General features: G+C 42.7%; 1 protein-coding gene across 2 annotated transcripts in view; it reads right to left on the bottom strand.

Moving 5' to 3' along the window:
- LATS1 (large tumor suppressor kinase 1) overlaps nt 1–11,421 on the bottom strand; it is a 44,798-nt gene extending 33,377 nt beyond the window's left edge. For both annotated transcript variants that reach the window (XM_050949487.1, XM_050949488.1), the window contains exons 1-2: nt 11,105–11,421; nt 1,498–2,010 (exon numbers count right to left, since the gene is read on the bottom strand). In XM_050949487.1, the coding sequence (XP_050805444.1) occupies nt 1,498–1,848 (351 nt within the window). In that variant the 5' untranslated portion in view covers nt 1,849–2,010; nt 11,105–11,421. The remainder of the gene's footprint in view (nt 1–1,497; nt 2,011–11,104) is intronic.
- Nucleotides 11,422–22,439: the final 11,018 nt, after the last annotated feature.

Below are 22,439 nucleotides of genomic sequence, written 5' to 3'. Positions count from 1 at the left end.
GAGCTGAATGCATTTGTATGTCATTGAGGAGCTCTTTTTCATAAACCTTCTGTATGGGCAACAATATGGCGACCGCTTAACCACTCCTTCTTGAAGTCTTTGCTAACAACATTATGTTGGTGTATAACAAATATGACACACCAAAACACTCTGCCTAACCTTTAAAGGAAATTAGTGCAAAATACGTTGATTCTTTAATATTAACCTGCAATTACAACTTTTGATATGATCATTATTTTGACTAGTACAATTATGAATAAACCATTCTACCTTATTCATTCATGCATCCAACAAAGTGGGTATTCACCCACGAAAGCTCATGCTCCGTTTGTTAGTCTATAAGGTGCCACAGAACTCTCTACTGCTTTTACAGATCCAGACTAACACGGCTACCCCTCTGATACTTGACACCATTCTACCTTGTTTGCTTGTAAGCTATCCTTGGCCTGCTATTACAAATTTTTGAAAGTGATGGGCCTGAGGTCTGTGCTCATTTTGCACGTGTACTTTTGTGCTCAGGTTTACAAGTGCATGTATAAAAGGGTCTTTTAGACTCACTTGCCAATGCATACACTGCAAATAAACACATACAAAGGTCTCTAAATGTATTAACTCTTTATTCATGGAAACCAGATATTTTGTCAATAAATGACATTACACACTTTCCATACTAAAATGAAAACAAGTTCAGCTGGTATTGAAGTAGATGACAGGACTTCAGACAGATGCCTGTCAATCACCTCATCCATGTCTTTAGACTGACCAACAATACCAACTTTCAAAGACATCATTATGGGGCTCTGCTACATAATGTCTTCATTTTTTCCTAGAAGACACTACATTGTTGAAGGCATTCTGCACGGTTCTCCTTGCGGTATATTTATTGTACATTCTTTAGTATCTGATTTAGGATAATGTACATCATTTGCATATAACTAAGACTGAAGTGTTCAGATAAATAAGACAACAAATGCAGTTTTTTGTTAATATTCAGCTCAAATAATGAATCATTTTTCTGAACAAGTTTAAGTTATTCATAAATCGGGGCTTCTGAAATACTCATCTAAAAGAGAATAAAAGTATTTAAATATTGTGAAGTCACTTACATTTGGTATCCTTGTCTTACTATTCTGAACTGTATTGTTCTCACAACACATTTTAAACTATATAATCCAAAATGCCATTAAATTACTCTGAGGAAAATTCCAGACTTTGAATCCACTCATTTCCACACACAGGGATGTAAATGACTAATCAAACTACTACTAATCTCATAGAAAGAATAGATTACACTGGATGTAGAGGAAAAAACAGGGGTTATTTTAACCAAACTCATGCCCCAACCCCATTTTCTTTTTGGCCAGGTCACAGTAAAAAATTAATTTGTATTTCAGGGAAATATTTTGACTATCATGCTACTTACACTCTTTAATTACAAAAGGGGTAACATACAGCTAAAATGTGTGTGCATGATTAATATTCAACAAAAATGCTTACCTCATCAAACCCAGCAGCCTGTAAGTCTTGTAGCATTTGTCGATTGATTTCAGATGTTCCCCTGGCTGAGGAGCTGGTTTCATTTGCAAAAGGCAGCAGGGAGTTTCGAATTTCTTGCAAAGCTTTATGGTATGTTACAAATTTGGGGGGATTTCGGCCTTGTCTGGGATCTTCAGCTGACATTTTACCAATATTGTGCTCAGCCTTAGCAGCATCTGAGGGCTTAGGCAAATTCCTAAGGCTCTCTCGTATTTCTTGTAACATTTGCCGGCTGCTGCCAGTGTAGTTACTAGCAGGAAAAGTCTTAGGCCTCATTTGTCTATATCCTTCCGGCTTCTCACTTCTCTTCATGAAAACATGTATCTATGTAACCTCCACCAAGGATTCAGCCACAAAAATTTCAAGAAAGGCTCGTTGGTAGTTTCAGAACTCACTCTTAAGCAAGAGTGAAAACATTCACCACTACTTGTGGTTCCAACAGTGCTGAAATTCACAACAACAAAGTCAGCCACCCTGTAACAAAAGAACATTCAAGTTACACATGCTGTTAACAGTGAAAAATTTGCAGGGCATATATATATTTCCTCCATATTTACTAAATTCATCATATGCAACTTATCATTCATGCAGTCTTTAACCATTCTAAATTAAGAACTATTTTGGCCTGGCAACATTTAATTAGTAAACAATGTTTTAGTGGCCTCTCAAGTCTAACGATCCCAAAATTGGGAGGGATTGAAATCAGGTTTATCAAACCTCGGCAGTAAACGTGTCTTAAAATTATTGACAATGATAAACACTGCTGATTTTTTTCAAGCAGGGAGTGTACAGCCATCAGTTAACTGCAAACTTAACTATAATCTTTGAAACAGTCCCTTGGTACCTGCTACAAAAACTAACTGCATGCTTGAGTTATTTTAAATTATGGCCCAAAATGTTTAAATCCTGAAACTTGCTTGAATTTAATCTCACCTAGAAGACACGAGAGGAAAATATACATAATTTACTTTCCTCTTGACAGTAGTTTATCCTGATCACTGTCCTAACAGGTTGTTTTACTATGCTACTATTTGAAACACAACCTACTAGCACAGCTGAAGGATTATCAAAGATCTACACATCAAAAAGAATGTGATCTAATGGACAAAGAATGGAGAGTAGGAACCTGGACTCCTTGATCCTGTTTCCTGCTCTATTTCTACTCACTGTGATACCTTGGGTCAAGTCATTTGGCTCTCCATCACATCAATGCACTGGAGTTTGTTCCCCACCATTCCTCCCACCTTTCATTTTAAAGGACATTAAGAATTTAATCATAAAACAGATTTTTTTTATGAATATCATCTGTTTCAATTTCCTAGCTAAATGCAGATGTCTGATATCAGCTTTGCTTGAAGAGAAGAGAAGAGCTCTGTGTAAGCTCGAAAGACTGTCTCTCTCACCAATAGAAGTTGGTCTAAAAAGATATTACCTTACCCATCTTATCTCTCTAATATCCTGGGACCAACACGACTACAACTCTGCAAACAATTTCAAATAGCAGGCTATCTGAAACTGTGATATTGTAAAAACTTCAGTGCAACAGACTATGTGCTCTTACAGTATCACAAAAACTGAAATATATTTAAATTAGCAAAAGTGAACTCAATACGGTAAACTGTTTCAAAAGAAATTATTCAGTGTTTTATACAAAATGATAACGCTGCAAGTTCTCATTAAATATAATTTTCAATCAAAATTTTATATGTTGGTTTGAGTTAGCATGAAGAATTGTACTTCTTCCATGCCCAGGCAAACCATGCAAGTTGGTTCTGATACCACTTGTCTTATGCCCCCTTTATAATGCACAACATATGCCTGAATATGAGAATAATGTATAAGACTCATCATTTTTTAAGCTCCCAAATGAATGCCTTACAAAACCAAGTAAAAATCGTCTGCTGTGTACGGGTCTAACATGACAAAAATTGGTATCAAGCAAACCAGTTGGGAAAGAAAACAATGGAAGAGGAAGGATGGTGACACTAATAAGGTTGTGAATTGAAAACAACCTACATACAAACTTTAATAGTTCTAGTAATTTATTTTTATAATATAAGTCATAGATTTTAAGGTCAGAAGGGACCATTAGGATCATCTAATCTGTCATCCTGCATAACAGAGGCCAAAACCTCATCCAACAAATTCTACACCCAGTCCATAACTTATGTTAGAACTATATCTTTCTAAAAGGAGATACTATACAGTCCTGATTTAAATATTGCATGTAATGAAGAATCCATTACGTCCCTATGTAAATTGGTCCAAGTGTTACAATCTTTACTCCGCCATCCCTTCTTGGAATGGGGGCATGTGATGAAATACTCTTAAAACTTCATAAAGAGTAACAAACAGTAAAATGACTATATTTACAGAAAACTACTTCAGATTATAAAACAAATTATGGGGTAGGCATGTATGTTTCTCTTACAAGCATTACAGCTGAGGGGGGAGAGAGGTGTTAGACGTGCCAAACACTTGCAGCTCCCTCTCTTGTGGATGCTCAGCACCTCTTAAAAACAGGCCAACTAGTTTTTAGTTCTGCAGCAGGATCTTAACCATTGATTTTACCCACCTTGTGCATAAAACCAAACATTTGCCTGCATTTGTCATGCTAGTAACAGCTACAGTAGTTTCCTATGCCATTTCCATTCCAACCCTGTTTTCACGTGCTCTTAAACTTCTACAAATGTCACCCCTAAGTTCTCCCATGACTGGTCATTGTCGCAAATTCAGCCATTTTGGGGATGAGGAGAATCTGGGGGGGGGGGGGGGGAGAAGAAGAGTCTGAACAAAAAAAGGTTTTCCTATTGTAAAAATATTTTAAATTTAAAGAAAAAGGTTAACTAACATGGGTAGAACCATGCCATATTTCATGAACATAATCCTCAGTGTGAGATGCCTTTGAATGTTCCTGTAAAAGTTTTTTTTTTATTTTGACTCAGTAAGGAAACAAATGACACTGTATACACAGAGTAAGCTTTTAAACCAAGCTCATAAGGTGTGCACAGATAAGGAAGATCATATTGGTTAACTTATGTGGTAAAAAGTTTCAAGTGGTGGAACAAGACAAGCAGAGGTGTGCAGAAACACAATGGACCCCTGCTCACTCAGCATGCATCTTATAAAGTAAAACCCATGCAGCTTCTAAGGCTCCCCAGGAAAGGAACTCCATCCTACCAACAAAGTAAAGCGCAAGGAATGGGGCATTCTTGTGATATCTTCATTTTATTTTTTTTTATAGGCAACCTGAAGAAAACAAAGGCACAAATCCTCTCTTTATTACATGTAAAGGTGGCCTGAAAGTGCTGCATTGTTACTGCCCAAAAGAGTTTTTCTGCTTCTTTATCAACTTAGAAATATCAACAATGCCAAACCTTCTCTATATGGTTTTGCTGGATGCTTTCCTTGGAGGACCCAGACAAGTGGAAAGGGCACTCTCTCATCCCTAAGTTAAAGAGATAGGATGTACACAAAAGCCTTTATCTTATCAGGCATTTGAGTTAAACTGGTGTGTGTAAATACTTTTAACAGTTTGCATAACAATTACTCTCTCTCTCAATCCAGTTTTCATTTTTATGATCTCTCTCATGTCACAAACCTCTACTTGTTCATGTTATTTTAACACAATATATAATCAATTTTTTTGTAGTCTTGTAATGTGCGTTTTTATGCTGCTCAGTGAATAAGGCAGAAATCTTTAGGTATATACTTCCAGAGACTAGCAGGCATATATAAAATATTACAAGATGCAACGTTTGAATATAAATTGTAAAAAACAACAAAAAACCCTCAGCCCTGTATAATATCTATTACAGAAATAGTATGGGATTACACCTCTACCCTGATATAACGTTGTCTTCAGGAGCCAAAAAAACTTACCATGTTATAGGTGAAACCACGTTATATTGAACTTGCTTTGATCCACCGGAGTGCACAGCCCCGCCTCCCCCAGAGCACTGCTTTACCGTGTTATATCCAAATTTGCGTTATATTGGGTCGTGTTATATCAGGCTAAAGGTGTGTATCAAGAGTTATAATACATATAGGCAAGAGAACATAGTTAAGCTTCTCTGTGCAACCTTAAACTCTTAAGTCAGGAAATGTAAAAGTTAACTGCAACTTTAACATTAAAAAACTTCAAAAAGTAAGAAGTTTAATAAATAAATGGTTGAAGTGAAATATGATAAAGCAAGAAGTGTGCAATGAGTTATTAAAAACTGTTTAAAATCATTATGCTTAGATAAAGAGAACTAAGTAAAGAACAAAAATCAGTTTATTTTTTATTGCTTTTAATGTGTGAAATGTGACTTCAATGCGAGTGTTTGAATAAAGACACAGTTGTCACAGAGTCCCCAGGCAATGCTCTGGAACTGCTCCCCAGAAAGCCAGTCAGGACTTTGGAGAGCTTCCTCTCCCTTGGAGCAGACTTTTTTAGGGCAAGAAGCTCACATGTCTTCACCTCCTGGGTCTCTCCTTGGAGCATTCAGCATCCTCCGCCCCTCCGTGCGCTTCCCACAGCGAGGCCGCCCCAGCAGGGTCCTGGGGAAGCCACAGGGTCCTGCACCCGCAATTTGCAGTCAGACGTGACTGTCAGCCAGCCAGTAAAACAGAAGTTTATTTGATGACAGGAACACGGTCTAAAACAGAGCTTGTAGGTACCTCCGCTGGGTCCATTCTGGGGGGCAGTGAGCCAGACCCCCACGTCTGCACTCACTCCTTGTCCCCAGCCAGCTCCAGACTGAAAATCCCTCCAGCCCCTCCTCTGCTCAGTGCCTTCCCTGGGCCAGGAGGTCACCTGATCTCTTTGTCTCCAACACCTTCAGTTGGCACCTTGCAGGGGAGGGGCCCAGGCCATCAGTTGCCAGAAGACAGAGTGTCAGACATTTAGGTGCACTGGCCCTTTGCTCTGTAGCAATCATACACCCTTATCCCAACACCTAGATACTTAAGAACTGCATAGAGGACACTGAGGCACCAACACAGTATTCAGAGAAAACATTAAGAACATTCTTAGTTCATCACATCTCTCCCCCCTTCGAGACCGAACTGAGCGAGGTCACTTCAGCCAGTGACCTGTGGAAGTTCGAACCCACCAACGTTCCCAGGGATGCCCCAGCATCTGTCCCATTCCTTTGTGTGAGTTACACCAGGACAGTCCAGTTTTGCTCCCTCCCTTAGGTCGAGTGTGCTTGATGGCACTTGCAGGCCGCATGTAGGAAGGTTTATGTGGCCTGAACCCTTTTGCCACCCCAATACCCCTGGGGTTCAAACTGGGATTCTTCCAGCACTCTGGTCTGCAATTCGGGCTCTCTTGGTTAAGAGCCCCCCCTACCTCCTTGGCCAGCTCTGGGCTTGGGCTCCCCACCTTGTGGCCCAGATACAACACCTCTGCCGTCCCCATCTACACTTCCAGCTTTTACCATCAGTCCCACCTCCTTGAGGCAGCCCAGCACCCTCTTGTGTCCCAAAGAAAGGTGAAGGCAAGGGTAACTTATTGCCAATTTTAAGTGGGACTTGTTCTTGCTTGGCCAACATAATGGAGAAGGAAGTTTTTCTGCCTCCAAGAGATTGCATTAACAGCTACAAAGAATAATTGGCTACAAAAGTGAACATGGCGTTACATTTTAATAGTACTGCAAAAAAAAACACCATCATCCAGGAAGAAGGTACTCAGGGGGTGTAAACTTATTCAAGACTCCATTCAAAATTATCTGTAAGACTAGATGGCTCAGAAGATTAGTAACAGAACATTTAGGTTACTGATTAGAATTCAGTTGAAGCTGGTAGCACCCAGAAGTAATTACTATCTCACCACTACTACATAAGCTACTTAAAATGAGTTTTGTCAGTCCACGCTATGATAGACAACCACTGCAATTTAATCTGACTACATATTTTTCAGGGAACAATGCGCACTGAAGGAATGTTCCTATATAAAATTTGCATACCCCTGTAATTATGGGGAAAAGTGGAGTGTGAGCGGGAAAAAAGTTGCTTTGCACTCTTACGCTTTTCCATAATATTGTTTGGTGCTTAGATATCTAGGGGATAAGTATATTTTAAATACCTAAGCTAAACAGACTTGCCACCCTTGAAAGGCTCTGTGATCAGATGGATAGGGCACTTAACTGGGAGTCAGGAGACTCGGATTCTATTCTGTTTGACAGTTACTTATGTGGCCACTGGCAAGCCACTTAACGGTGTGCATCAATTTTCCCCATCTATAAAATGGAGATAATTATACTTACCTTTCTTTGTAAACAGCTTTGAGATCTTCAGATGAGGAATATTATGTAGTAAGTGTTACATATAAATTATTGTTTTCTTGATGGTTTCAGCAAGACAGACCAAAGACCAACGGGCTTGAAAACTGAATTGCTTTGAAGCCAAATTGAGGTGGTTCCTCAAATGAGATTGTCCCTCTATCTTAGGGAAGTATGAGGAAGCAAGTATTGCCACAGACTGTGATATACCTGTTCTGTGTATAGGGAACCTCAAACCCCAAGGCTGTCAAGTCATCACATTTCACAAACAAGGAATTTACATGCCCACTTGAAAAGTAAAAAAGGCTTTGCTGGGTGGTCAACACCACTCCCTTCATCTTGCACACTGAGCCAGGAGACAATAACTATTCTCTCTCTATTTGAAGAACCGATGATAGCCCCACTTGCAATTCTGTAAACATTGTACAACAGTACATTTTCAGCTGCATGTATCTCCACTTCTCAAATGAAGCTGCATCAGTTTGCCCCTTCTTTCCTTTTAAGGAGACAAAAACCAGGGTAACAGGTTTCTTACTTTCCAGGCCAAATTCTCAGAATATGTTTATTGATCCTAGAAATATCTGTACTGATCTGCCGTAGTGCTTCTATACCCCTGTATTTCACAAAATATTGGGCCTTAAAAATGGATGTTGTTTAAGCCAAGAAAATATAAAACTTGAGAGCTGGGAAGAGAAAGTCTGACAATTTAGGTAGTTGTAGCTGAATTTGAGAGAGAGTGAACAGTTGCAGCTTCTGACAGTACCACGTAAGGCCTTTCAAACTTCACTGGCAAAGGGAACCATTTGAGTGGTAAAAATATTAATGTTAAAGTTTTATAAAACTATCACAAAGTTGTACATAGTTATTATTTCATAACTGCAACAATATTTAAACACCCAATCCTTAAAAACTGTAATTGGAATAAACTCATTTCTCCTGCCCTGCTTCACTTCTAAATAATTTAACCAGTCCAAATTTCTCAATCAAGACTGTCGTGTTAGAGGTAAATTCTTTACACTCATTTAAAAGCTGGTATTCTTAGTTGCTTTCACATAGTGTACTGAAGTGACCCTAGTAGCTACAAGGACAGTAGCCACTAAAATCACATTGTATTTGGCATAATGACAGAGAGGTACTAAAGTAATTAGAATAAAGCAATTTTAGAGGTACAGCAGCTCATAGACCACCAGGGCTAGAAATGAATGTGATACTGCAGATGAAATTCAGTGTTGCCAAAGTAATGCACATTAGAAAACATAATCCCAACTATACATACAAAGCGATAGGGTCTCAGTTAGCTGTTTCCACACAAGAAAGAGCTCTTGGAGTAATCATGGATAATTTTCTGAAAAACACTGCTCAATGTACAGCGGCGGTGAAAAAAGTTAACAATCTTAGGAATCATTAGAGAATGGTCAGAAAATAAAACAGAAAATATCATAATGCCACTGTATAAATCCATGGTATGCCCACTCTTTGAACAATGCCTGCAGTTCTGGTTGCTCCATCTCAAAAAAGATATATTAGAATTGGAAAAAGTCCAGAGAAAAGTAACAAAAATTATTGCAGGGGAGAGGGGGTATGGAACAGCTTCCATATGAAGAGAGATTAAAAAGACTTTAACTGTTTCGTTTAGAAGACAAATATGATATGATATAGGAAAAGTTCACAGATGGTATGGAGACAGTGAAGAAGGAAGTGTTATTTATCCCTTCACATAACATTAGAACCAGGGGTCACCCAATGAAAGTAATAGGCAGCAGGTTTAAAACAAACATAAGGAAGTACTTCACACAATGCAGTCAATCTGTGGAACTCACTGCCAGGGGATCTTGTGAAGGTCAAAAGCATAACTAGGTTAAAAAAATAATTAGATACATTCACAGAGGATAGGTCTGTCAATAGTTATTAGCAAGATGGTCAGGGACACAACCCCGATACTCTGGGCGTCCCTAAGCCTCTGACTGTCAGAAGCTGGGCATGGATGACAAGGGATCAATTGGTAACTGCCCTTGTTCTGTTCATTTCCTCTGAAGTCTCTGGCACCAGCCACTGTTTGAAGCCAGAATACTGGGCTACATGGACCAATAATCTGAGACAGTACGGCGATTCCCATGTTCTTATGATTTCCTCTTCCATAGTGTATTACAATGGTTAACAGCTTTTGTTTCTAACTCTGGTGCTTTGCAAAATATTGGAACAGGACAGTCACTGATCCCTCAGATCAGCATTGTATTTTGGCACAGACCATGAATTTATAGCACATACCAGACCTGGGACCAATTTAGTTTTCAACCTATACACAAAAATTCAGAGCAACATAAATACTATCTGCCAAAGTATCAGATTCTCCCTTATCTGTGACAGCTGGGTAGTTGGAGCTGGAGCTTGGACTAATGTGTGAACATCCACCAAATTTAAATCACTATAATGGGATATTCATTGGACACCAATAGACAAACAAATTAAACCAAGTTTCACTTAAATGAAAGTATGTTAGCCAAAGCTGACCTAGTTTCATACAACAATTTATTTGACTAGAGGTCAGCGCCAGTAACAGCTGAAGAGACCATATGGGAGCATCATGTTGAGGGAATAATCTCTTATCCAGTGTCTCTTCCTCAACCTGGTGTCATCCCAACCCCATAGTCCTCAAAGATTAATAGATTTGGGTCTCCAATCAGTTACACACATGCCTTCAATTACCCCTCTCCCCTATCTTTATTTTGTAGGACCGAGGGGAAACGTTTCAAAGTTTAATCCAAGGTTGAAATATACAAAAGCTCCAGCTGCAGGCGAGAAGCGCGCAGAGAGGCAGAGACCCCAGACCGTCCCCACCCCGGGGCACAAACTGGATTCTAGTCGGCGCCGCCCAGCCCCTCTCCAGTCCCCAGAGCAGCTAAGGAGAGGCGCTGGGCAGCAGACGGGGAATCCCCGCCCGAGAGACGGATGCTGGGGACACCCCCAGGGATAAAGCGCTGTACCGGGGCGAGGGCATCTGAGCAGGAGCTTGGAGGGGGGAGATGCAGCAGCCGGGCAGAGTTGCAAACGGGCTGAGCCAGGCGAGGAGACAGGAGCAACCCCCCCGCTTGCGGCTCCCGAGGGCACGGGGCGGGGAGGGGCTGTTATTGTCTCCACTCACTCGCGGGGCAGCGCCCCCCACCGTGCCGAGAGGCGGCGGCCGGGTCACAGTCACGCACGAGGCGCGGTCGGGACTCGCCTCCCCCGGGCGCGGGATCCCCCTGGTCGCGCTCGCCTCCCGGGACAGAGCGGGGCGCGGGTGCTCGCGGAGCCGGACCTACCTGCGGGGACAAGGCGGCGGCGTCGCCCCAGGCCCACGCGTGTTGCGGGCCGCGGCGCGCTGCGTGCGGCGCTGGGCTCCGCCCGAGGGGGGGGGTGGCGGCAGCGCCGTTCGGTTCCCCGGTGCTGGTGGCAGCTCGTCCCCTCCCCCACCCCCCGTGGGGCTCAGTTCCGGGCCGCCATGTTCTCGGTGGGTCTGGCGCAGAGGGTTTCCCGGATATGGGCAGTTCCCGGCCTCCTTTGCGCGTATTCCCTGCTGCTCCCTCTGGGCTGGAATGCGAGTAGCTCGGAGTCAGCATTCCGGGCCGGGCCCTGCGCGGGGGGGAACGGGCCGCTGCGCCTCGCGCGCGCCCTCGTCCTGGCTCCTGCAGCGGCCCGTAGCACAGCTCCGCCCCCCGGGGAAGGCGCCGTCTCTGGTTGGCTGATGCAGGAGGATTCCGATCCCCTCCCAGCCGCCCCGCTGCTGGGTGCAGAGTTATTTGGTGCATGCAGAGTCAGGTCGCGGAGCCAGGCCGGGGCGGTGGGTTGGTATCAGCGGGTTCCAGGCAGGGAGGCTTCCAGGAAGCTGAGTCATTTTGCAGCCCTCATCCCTGCGTATCGTGGTTTGTGGCTGCCCACAGTGACCTGTCTCTCAAACGCCACTGAAGTTCCGCCGCGGCGCAAATTCCGTGCCCCATACGAAACCGGTTCAGAAGGCTCCATTGCCTTAGTGGGAAATCAAACCCGGGTTGGCACTGACTGGGGTGCAAAGCAACATGACTGTATATCACTTTCTCTGCGGGTCCTGAAGTTCGCCACGGGTCCCGGTCCTCTACCGTAAATCCGTCACCCCACGCTTATTCATAACCGGCAGCACGAGGGTAGACGGTAGGGTGGATTAAATATTTAGCAATTTTTGTCACAAGCTTTGCTATACTTTCCTCTCTACAACACTGACTGGAGCAGTATTGCAGAGAACTGGCAACTATGGTTAAGGTTAAGATTTTGTCACGGTTATTTTTACTAAAAGTTACAGACAGGTCTCTGGCAATACACAAAAATGCATGGGAGCCATGACCTGTCTTTGACTTTTACTAAGAATAACGGGGGTGAGTCACAACTGGGGAGACTGAGAGCCCAAGCCCTACTGCAAAGGGTGAGGGAGAGTGACAGCCCCACTGCAACAGGGGGTGCACAACCGTAGCTCCAGCCCTGGCTGCAGCTGAGGGGGACACACAGCTCTGGCTGAAGCCAAGGGTTAGGGTTGCACAGCCCCGGCCAAAGCCGCAGGGTAGGGGTGCACAGACGCAGGCCCAGATGCAGGGTTGTGTGGGGGCACACAGCCCTGACCTGAGCCCTGGCCACAGCTATACTGCGGGGAGGGGAAGCACAGCCCTGGCTCCAGTCCCAGCTGAAGCCACTGGTTAGGAATACACAGCCCTAGCTCTGCCCACAGCAATGTGGGGGGGGACACAGCCCCAGCTCCTGCCGCAGCTGCAAGGGGGGCATACAGCCCTGGCTCCAGCTGAAGCAGACCAGTACAGTTACAGAATTGTGACCAAATCATATCCTTAACTATGGTAGAAGAGTAGATGTAAATATGCCTGAAATAATAGGCATGGTGCAATTAAATTATACGTCAATCATCTTTGCATGAGACTAGCGAGCCCCTTTGGAGCACAGTACTTCACCTCTGAATAACAGTGTCAAGGCTAAAGTGAATAACATATGGACATTGGCACCCTATGTCATTCTGGCCAGTTTCCTAAGCAGGTTGTAGCACATTTTGACTTTAGTTGCTGTCTTTGTAAGACGGTAATGATATGTGAAAGTTCAATCCAACATGATGCCTAGATAGACCAGGTGTGAATCATGCTTTATTCACTGACCATTGAGAACTACATTAATCTCTGCCTTCTTGTGCATGATGTAAGTGGAAGGCACTCAACACAGTCTTACTTCTACTGGTATCAGGCACCACCGATAACAATAATCAGCCATAGCTGCCATATCTGCATTCAGAACACTTAAGTATGTCAAAGGAGTGACTGAGTGCTGAGGCATATGTCATGAGGCGACAAATGAGGCGCAGATCTCATTACCTCAGTATCTGCTCCTGGCTCAACAATACCTTGTGGCAATGAGGCCGTGCTAGACTGTACTCAGCACAATCCTGTCATCAGCCTTTTAGTGTCAACCACTCTCTGTGTGCTCTTCTTATAAGAACATCCCCTCTGAGATATGAAATAATGAATGGCTCTCTCTCTACCACAGTGGTCTCCAACCTTTGTATGCCCAAGATCACTTTTTGAATTTAAGGGCAACCCAGGATCTACCCTGCCTCTTCCCTAAAGCCCCACCCTGCTCATTCCACCCTGCCTCCCGTTACTCGCTCTCCCCCACCCTAATTCACTTTCACTGGGCTGGGGTAGGGAGTTGGGGTTCGGGGGCAGGGTGTGGACTCTGGGCTGGGGCTGAGGGGTTTGCATTGTGGGAGGGGACTCTGGGTTGAGCCTAAGGCAGGGGGTTGGGGTGCAGGAGGGGTTGAGGAGTACAAACTGTGGGAGGGAGTTTGGGTACAGGAGGGGGCTCTGGGCTGGGGCAGCCTGTTCGGGTGCAGAGCGGGTACAGGGAGCTGGCTCTGGGAGGGGTGTCAGGGCTGGGTCTTGGGGAGCAGGAGGGGGATCAGGCTGCAGGAGGGGGTATGGGGTGCTGGCTCCAGGAGGGGGCTCAGGGCTGGGGTCCAGGAGGGGGACTTGGGGTGCTGGCTCTGAGAAGGGCTCTGGGCTGGGTCTTGGGTACAGGAGGGGGTACAGGGTGCTGGCTCTGGGAGAAGGGTGAGGGCTGGAGCTTGAGATGCTGGCTCTGAGAGGGAGCTCAGGGTTGGGGCTTGGGGTGCAGGAGGGGTGGGGTGCAGCCTCCCACTGGGCAACATTTACCTCCAGTGGCTCCTGGTTGATGGTGCAGGGTGGCTGCTGCTAAGGCAGGCTTCCTGCCTACTGTAGCCCCATGCTGCTCCCGAAAGGGGCCAGTGTGCCCCTGCAGCCTCTGGGGAGGGGCGCATGTGGCTCTGCGTGCTGCCCCTCTCTGCAGTCACCACCCCCACAGCTCCCATTGGCCAGAGTTCCCCATTCCCAGCCAGTGGGAGCTGTGGTATTGCAGGCAGGAACAGCGCACAGAGGGAGACCCATGGCCCGTGGCCGCACTGGCCACTCCCAGGAGCAGTGTGGGGACAGGGCAGGCAAAGAGCTACGCTGCACCACCAGAGGTCACAATCGAATGGGAGATCCTCTAGGACCAATCAGTCAATTGCGATTGACCGGTTGGTGACCACTGCTCTACTACATCCATCCGACTCCTGACTTGTTTGCCATCTCAGCTAGCCCCAATGTTTTCACTCTCCCTCTCTGAAAGTTTTCTGGACTCAATTTCTAGACTCTGCTTCTCTTCTTTTAAATAGCCTTTTTTGAGAGAGGGGACGAGCAGAGGTAAGACATTATGCTAGGAGAGAACATACCACTTAATTTATGGCAGGTTTCAGAGTAGCAGCCGTGTTAGTCTGTATCCGCAAAAAGAACAGGAGTACTTGTGGCACTTTAGAGACTAACAAATTTATTTCAGCATGAGCTTTCGTGAGCTACATCTGATGAAGTGGGCTGTAGCCCATGAAAGCTTATGCTCAGATAAATTTGTTAGTCTCTAAAGTGTCACAAGTACTCTTGTTCTTTTCATTTAATTTATGTAATCTAATAGTTTTATTATCTTTCTACCCTATTCCTGAAGCAGCATCCAAAAAAAACAGACATTGATGCACAGTAAGTAAATGTGTTCACTGAGCTTCCCCCCATGACAGCCACGTTTTCACAAGTGCTTACAGTTAATTTAGAACCCAGTAATGTGTGCAAGTATTTAAGATTATTCCTTCTAATATACATATTCTTGCATTTAATAGTGAATTTCATGTGATGTGATATACAGGCTGCTCAGCAGGCTTTGACTGGTCTTGCTGAAGTTCCTCACAGTCCACTAAATTAGCATCTGCTAAATTTGTTGCAGTAGGTGCTTCCTTCCCCCTCCCAAACGTTGACAGTTGCTCTACTTAAGTAACTCACATGTTTTAAGGTGCAATTATCTTGTTCATCCTTTTCCAAATCATTGATTAATATATCAAATCATCCTACTCTAAGGAGGGTTAAACACTTGAGCCCTTTCAACACTACTTCCAACAGTGAATCTAGGCATCAAGATTTGCTACTGTAGATGCAGCTTTGATGAGGTAAAGATGAAAGGAACAGAATGGAGAGGGAAATTTGGGCAACTGAAGGGCTGCAAGAAATAAAATAAGTAAGACAGGCAGGGACAGTTACTTAGACTAAATGTAAATTTGATGCAGTAAAAGGACAATTAAGGGATTAAGAAAAGCATTGACCTGATCATAGTATGAAAAAAAGTGAATAGTCAAATAGGGAGTGTTTCTAATGGGATGTTACAGGAGTTTGTTCTTCACCTAACCTTATTCAATATTTTTAGTCGGTGATCTGGAAGAAAATACAACATAATTCCTGATACAATTTACAAAGATTGATGGGGTAGCAAATAATGAGGTGGACAGGTCAGTTGTACAGAGTAATCTGGACTATGTGGTAAACTGAGCATGTTCAAACATGTTTTTTTAATATACCCAAATTCAAGGTCATACATTTAGGAACAAAGAATGTAGGCCTTACTTCAAAGGATTTGGGACAGAATCCTGGAATGCATGACACTGAAAAGGACTGAGATCTTGGTGGATCAACTTGGAGGATAACCAACTAAACATGACCTCCTAGTGCAATAATGTAGCCAAAAGGGGTTGTCTGGATGTATATAGGAATATAGAGTACAAATAAAAAGTGATTGTGATGTTGAACTCCATATGTTTTATGGAAATATGTTTATAAGTGTGAATATGATGTAACTGGAATATGCCTCATGCAAAAGGTCTCTTGTAAGGTATTATTACAGAGCTTATGATCTACTGCATATGTTCATCCTATTTGTATGATTGTATCATTCTTGTATTTGAATCTAGAAATATGAAGTATTATTCTGAAGTTCTACTGTAATTATGCAAACTGTGGGCCATTAATGGTGGCTTGGAAATTTGGTGGCTTCCACTGACTAGGACAATTGGTTGTAAATGACTCTGTTTTCTTGCAGGCCTTCCTGTGACTCAGGCCGGGAAGAATGGAGGCTTGGGGTCTCACAGGACATGTGACCATGTCACCTGGTACTGGAATCCATCTTAAACCTGGTGCTTTTCCATTTAGAAGGAGGGGTGGGGACCCAGAGAAACAAAGGATTCCCACTTTGTGTCAAAGCTATAAAAGGGGGTGGAAAAGAACAAAGAGAGGGCTGCCAGTCAGGAGAAATCCCCTAGTTATGACCTGAGCTGGAACTAACAAGAATTGTACCGGGGAAAAGATTGGGCCCAGACTAGGAAGGAGTCTAGTCTGTGAAAGAAGCTTATTGGAACATCTCTGAGGGTGAGCTTTATCTGTATTCAGTTTCTTAATGTATTAGGCTTAGACTTGCGTGTTTTGTTTTATTTTGCTTGGTAACTTACTTTATTTTGTCTATTACTTTAAACCACTTAAATCCTACTTTTTATACTTAATAAAATCACTTTTGTTTATTAACTAACCCAGAGTAAGTTATTAATATTTGGGGGAGCAAATAGCTGTGCATATCTCTCTATTCGTGTTATAGAGGGCGGACAATTTATGAGTTTACCTTGTGTAAGCTTTATACAGAGTAAAACGGGTTTGTTTGTGGTTTGGATTCCGCTGGGTGTCTGGGTGCTAGAGACAGGAATACTTGCTCGGCTGTTTTCAGTTTAGTCTGCAGTTTTGGGGGCATGGTTCAGACCCTGGGTCTGTGTTGCAACAGGCTAGTGTGTCTGGCTCAACAAGACAGGGTTCTGGAGTCCCAAGCCATCAGAGAAAATGGGCTCAGAGGTAACTTCAGCACATCAGGTGACAGTCCCAAGGGGGTCCCTGTGACTGAACCCAGCACAGAGATATTACCTTTGTATACAGCGTGAGTGAGATTCATAAAGTCTCTGGCCAGAAGGGACCACTGTGGTCATGTAGTCTGACTTCCTGCATAGCACAGGCCATAGAACTTCCCCCAAATAATTTCTTTTTGAACTAGAACAGATCTTTTAGAAAAATTTCCAACTTTTGTTTAAAAGTTGCTAGTGATGAAGAATCCGCCACAACCCTTGGTAAATTGTTCCAATTGTTAATTATCCCCTTGAGGAACAAGTGTGCCCAAGGAGTAGAAGGCTTTTCCCCACAAGTCCCCTTCAGAAGACTTCCCCAGACTGCATTAAGAATGCTGGTGTGACCTCATCTTGCAGCCCACAAAGAAGGAATTGAGTGGATTAAATGGACAGCGCACCTCTCTATCTGAAGCCTAGCAAGGGAGGTACGTGGATTTTAAAACGAATTTAAAATGAAAAGTAAGGGAGGGAAGGCTCTGCTAGGGGACTTCAGCAGCTTTAGATACAGTACCAGGCACGTAGGAGGATTTCCATGTCTGAGCCATGGAAGCAGAAATTGACTTTTCCTTTCCAGATTTAGCTAATATTCAGAAAGGGAATCTAGCACCTGCCTTCCAGATTTGAACACCCTCAAAATTCAGGAGTGCTCAAGCTCAATTTGGGTAGCTGTTACTTCATTTATCCCAAATCAAATATATCTGTAACTTGCTGTAGAAAAAGTAGGATAAGAAACAAAGAAGCAAGAAATGCTTCCAGTGGGGTTTTAGGAGTGGAATTGCTATTTTCAACAGCTATTGCTTTTTTCTTTTAAGTTTTATTTGTTTAAAAGGAAGACAGTGATATTGCATTGGCAAATTCCCCATAGGAACAAAGAGTGGAACAAAAGAATAATAAAGGCCTCTCAACTTTTCCTCATTTATTTAGGACAGTCTTATAATATGCATCCAGATATCCTCCAATCACACAAACTGAAAATTGTGCCACTTTACTGCAGTTCTGTAATTATATGGGAACCAATCCTGTCTGTGTTCTGTGCACATCCCAAATTCCTGCTGAATGACCCGCCCTGGGAGCGTGTTACCAGTGACCCAGGGCTGGGACAGCAGGAAGATGCAGGTTGGGGGAGAGTCCAGGGCTGGAGTGGCAGGGGAGCATGGGTGGGAGGAGGCGGGAGCCCAGTGCTGGGGTGGCAGGGGGAGCCCAGGGCGGGGGCAGCCAAAATTTTTTTTTGCTTCGGGTGGCAAAAAACCTAGAGCCGGCCCTGGGTCTGAAGCTTTATATTCAAAGCCTCCAGTGCTTCTGAGTGGAACCTGAATTCTCTCCTAAGTCATCTTCATGGGCTCCAGCTAAGAAGTGTATTGTACTGTAGTTATATCCATGAGTAATGCTTTCTCTGTCATCTCCAGAGAGCTACAGCCTCTACCCCATCCTCACAGATGATGATCTAGCCTCAGTTATTTATGCCTTCATCACTTCTTGGCTGACTACGTCAATGTGATAAACCTGAGCATGAAAACTTCATCTGTTAGGAAACTCCATGCATCTCCTCAACAACTGTGGCTACTGCAAACACCGCAAATCAATCCCCTCATCTATACTGGCTTCCCATTCAATTCCAAATGAAGTTCAAGGTCTCAATCCTTATTTTCAAGGACTTGGACCCAGAATATACAAAACACCACTTAAAACTCCAAGATGAAGGATCACTGTTGACAACTACACTCCTCTGGCACAATGGAACTCTCTATAATTAACCTAAAGATAACCTATATGAGAGGCAGAACTTTCTTGGGGGCCAGTCAGACTGTAGAGTGAACTCCTCCGTGAACTGAGGACTATCACTAACCTCACCACCTTCTTCAATGGCAAGGCAAATTTGACATTGCCTTCTCTAATGAATATAAAGCAACATGTATAGTTATAAAAAAAAACCCTACCAAAATAAGACATTCCACTTCACACATTTTTCTCCTTGGGGAGAGGATAAAAGAGCAAACAAACAAACATGAGACGTGTAGTCATATTGTTTAACACACTACTGAAAGATGCTCAGATACTATGTCAAGCATGGTAGAAGAATTGGTATAGAACTGACCAATATAGAACAGGAGATGCTAAAAAGTGAGGTTTTTAAAAAAAAAACAACTTTAAAAAGTCATTATGAATCTATTCTTTATCAAATATTTAGCTACATAAATGTATAACTAGGGTTTTCTGGTCTTTTCCCTGGAATTTGGCAGTTAGATTATGACTCCTTTTCAACCTGTTGATTTTAGATTTTATCTATTCAATTTTTTTCAAAGCATTTTTAGTCCAATTTTTACTTCCTATTATAAAAATCAAAGAATGCTATCTTGCTTATCACAAATATATATGCTGAAGTTCCTTCCATCTCTAGATTGTCTTCCAATTTGTTGAGAAATCAACAAGCAAATGTCAAAGAACCTCCCTAAAATTTCAAACTAGCTAAAATCAGTCATTTGCTGAAGTGAAATATTATACATTTTACTCTTTGCTGTACCAGGACAGGGAAGGGAAGTAGCCTTGAATGTTTATTCCTCCCATATTTTTATTTAAATGCTTGCTTTAATTCCATTTTTAAGTTCTCACTGACACCAAAACTTTTACAAAGTAATAGACTCATAGACTCATAGACTCTAGGACTGGAAGGGACCTCAAGAGGTCATCGAGTCCAGTCCCCTGCCCTCATGGCAGGACCAAATACTGTCTAGACCATCCCTGATAGACATTTATCTAACCTACTCTTAAATATCTCCAGAGATGGAGATTCCACAACTTCCCTAGGCAATCTATTCCAGTGTTTAACTACCCTGACAGTTTGGAACTTTTTCCTAATGTCCAACCTAAATCTCCCTTGCTGCAGTTTAAGCCCATTGCTTCTTGTTCTATCATTGGAGGCTAAGGTGAACAAGTTTTCTCCCTCCTCCTGATGACACCCTTTTAGATACCTGAAAACTGCTATCATGTCCCCTCTCAGTCTTCTCTTTTCCAAACTAAACAAACCCAATTCCTTCAGCCTTCCTTCACAGGTCATGTTCTCAAGACCTTTAATCATTCTTGTTGCTCTTCTCTGGACCCTCTCCAATTTCTCCACATCCTTCTTGAAATGTGGTGCCCAGAACTGGACACAATACTCCAGTTGAGGCCTAACCAGCGCAGAGTAAAGTGGAAGAATGACTTCTCGTGTCTTGTATCTCTCTTTCACATTGGTAGGTATTTGTAAATTAGTAAACGTGCTATTTATAAATAAAAATCAGAACCACAGTTCACTTTTCCATTGATCAAAACCTACAAATTTTCTTCCCACATGCATTGGATCCTAATTTGGTGGAAATGAACATTTAATTATGATCAGAACCAAGAACCATATTAATCACCATTCCCACAAATGGCATTGGAAAGGCAAGGGTTCAGAGACTGGTTTCTTTAGGAGAGTTGATTGCCCATCTTGTTTTGCAAAGAAACAAGAAAAGATTGACTTTTGATAATAAAAGTACTAATATTGAACCTAGCCAGTTTTGTATTGGAATCTCATTTGTTTTAACTAGGGTAATGTCAGAAGATTTGGTGGGGAAAAAAAGCCGAATCACACTAGATTTGACCAAGTGGTGGCATATTTTATCCAACTTCTGAAGAAAAAAAAAATTAAAAAAAAAAATCAATATGTTGCATACATTTTGACAAACTAATGTATTTCATCCTCTGCTGAACAAGCAGGTCTCTTTTCATCCCCTTGTGTGAAGGGAATTGGGATAGGAAATGAATTGGAAGAGGTGACAAAGTATGAGCTCTGGAAGATGTTAAGTGTCCTGAAAGAAAAAAACAAATGTAAACCGCTTGCGTCACTTATTAAATGTATTATCCTAATTATGACATTTTGTACAAATACAAAGTAGTGATTTTGAACACAAGTTTGAGCTTAGCTTGTGAGGTTTGTATTGTTGCAAAAACTTTTCTATAAAGTTCTTTGCAATTCACTAATTCCTACCTATTATGAAGTTAGAGTAACCTTGTGACTTGATGGTGTATGTAACTTAACATCTAACATAACATCAAAAGTCAAAATCAAAGCACATTTCTTTACCATAGATCATTTAGTCACCCTCACCTTCCAACTGTCAGAAGGGGAAAAGATATAAAGATCCTTGGAAAAGTGGTTGAGCCAGGGCAGCCATATACATAGGCTCCTGTTTTGCTGACACACAACCCCAGGTGACCACATGCTACCACTGTAATTACCACTTTCTGGGTCCAAAGATACAAATTTCCTCCCCACCCTGATAGTAACCTAAATCTCACCTCCCAAAGCCAGTCTGAATCCCCCACTCCCCTGTGATCATTCAGAATAACGGGAAGTGTGAAGCTGTTTAGGTGAGAATTCATATTTTTGTTGATGGTTCAGTCTACCATCTGTGGCAAGTAGGGTGAAGCACAGCAAACGTAGTTCATCACTACAATGCATAGGGAAATAACAGATTTTAAAGAAGTTAAGCATGTTCTGTTCTTTACAGGTGACCTGCAAAATATTTTTGAAATATTAGATCTATGTATTTTATTTATGAAGGCTGCCTGACAAATGTTTTTTTTAAATTAATTTGGCTTTTTCTTTTAAAACCTTAAGAGATATCGTAAGTGTGAAATCTGGTCTTCAGAGGACCATCAGGAGGCATTAAGAAAGTTATTGGGACCACTGACCACCTTAATTGAAGGGGCTAATCCCAAGATGGGGTTCGTGAACCCCTGGAGGTTCACAAAATGTTTCAGGGGGTTCTCGGAAAAAAATTCCCTAATGGTGGACAGAGCTGTCCCTAGGAACCCTGGGCAGCACAGGCCCAGCAGCCCAGAGCCCCTGGACTTCCAAGAGCTAAGACAATCAAAGCAAGCATATCTATCACAGTGAGATTTAACCTTCAAGACACATTATACAAAATAGAAAGGGAGATGGATATTTTTTGCTGTTTTTAAAATTAAATAGGCTGCTAAGTGTTGTTTTTAAATTATTATGAAGAACAAGTTTAAGCTTTCTGTTATATACATTGTTTGTCTGGACTGCTCAAGACCTGAAAGCTTGTGTAGGAGGAACTCTGAGTTGGCTTCTTAAATACCGTCATGCTGTTTCACATCTGATACTCTGTGAGCCCAAAGGGAGTAAGGTAATGCTTCAGAGAGAAAATACTAGAAAAATGGTAGGAGGAAAGATAGAAAAGGAATGCCTCTTTTCTCAGAAGAGCAGACTCAGCTCCCTTCTGTGTCTGTCATTGGTGGATTTAGCTTACAATAAGGATGTCCCTCCC

This window comes from Gopherus flavomarginatus, chromosome 4 (genome assembly GCF_025201925.1).
Source record: "Gopherus flavomarginatus isolate rGopFla2 chromosome 4, rGopFla2.mat.asm, whole genome shotgun sequence".
NCBI classification, from domain to species: Eukaryota; Metazoa; Chordata; order Testudines; family Testudinidae; genus Gopherus; species Gopherus flavomarginatus.
The sequence above is the reverse complement of the archived record's forward strand: the minus strand, read 5'-3'. Positions and strand labels throughout refer to the sequence as shown.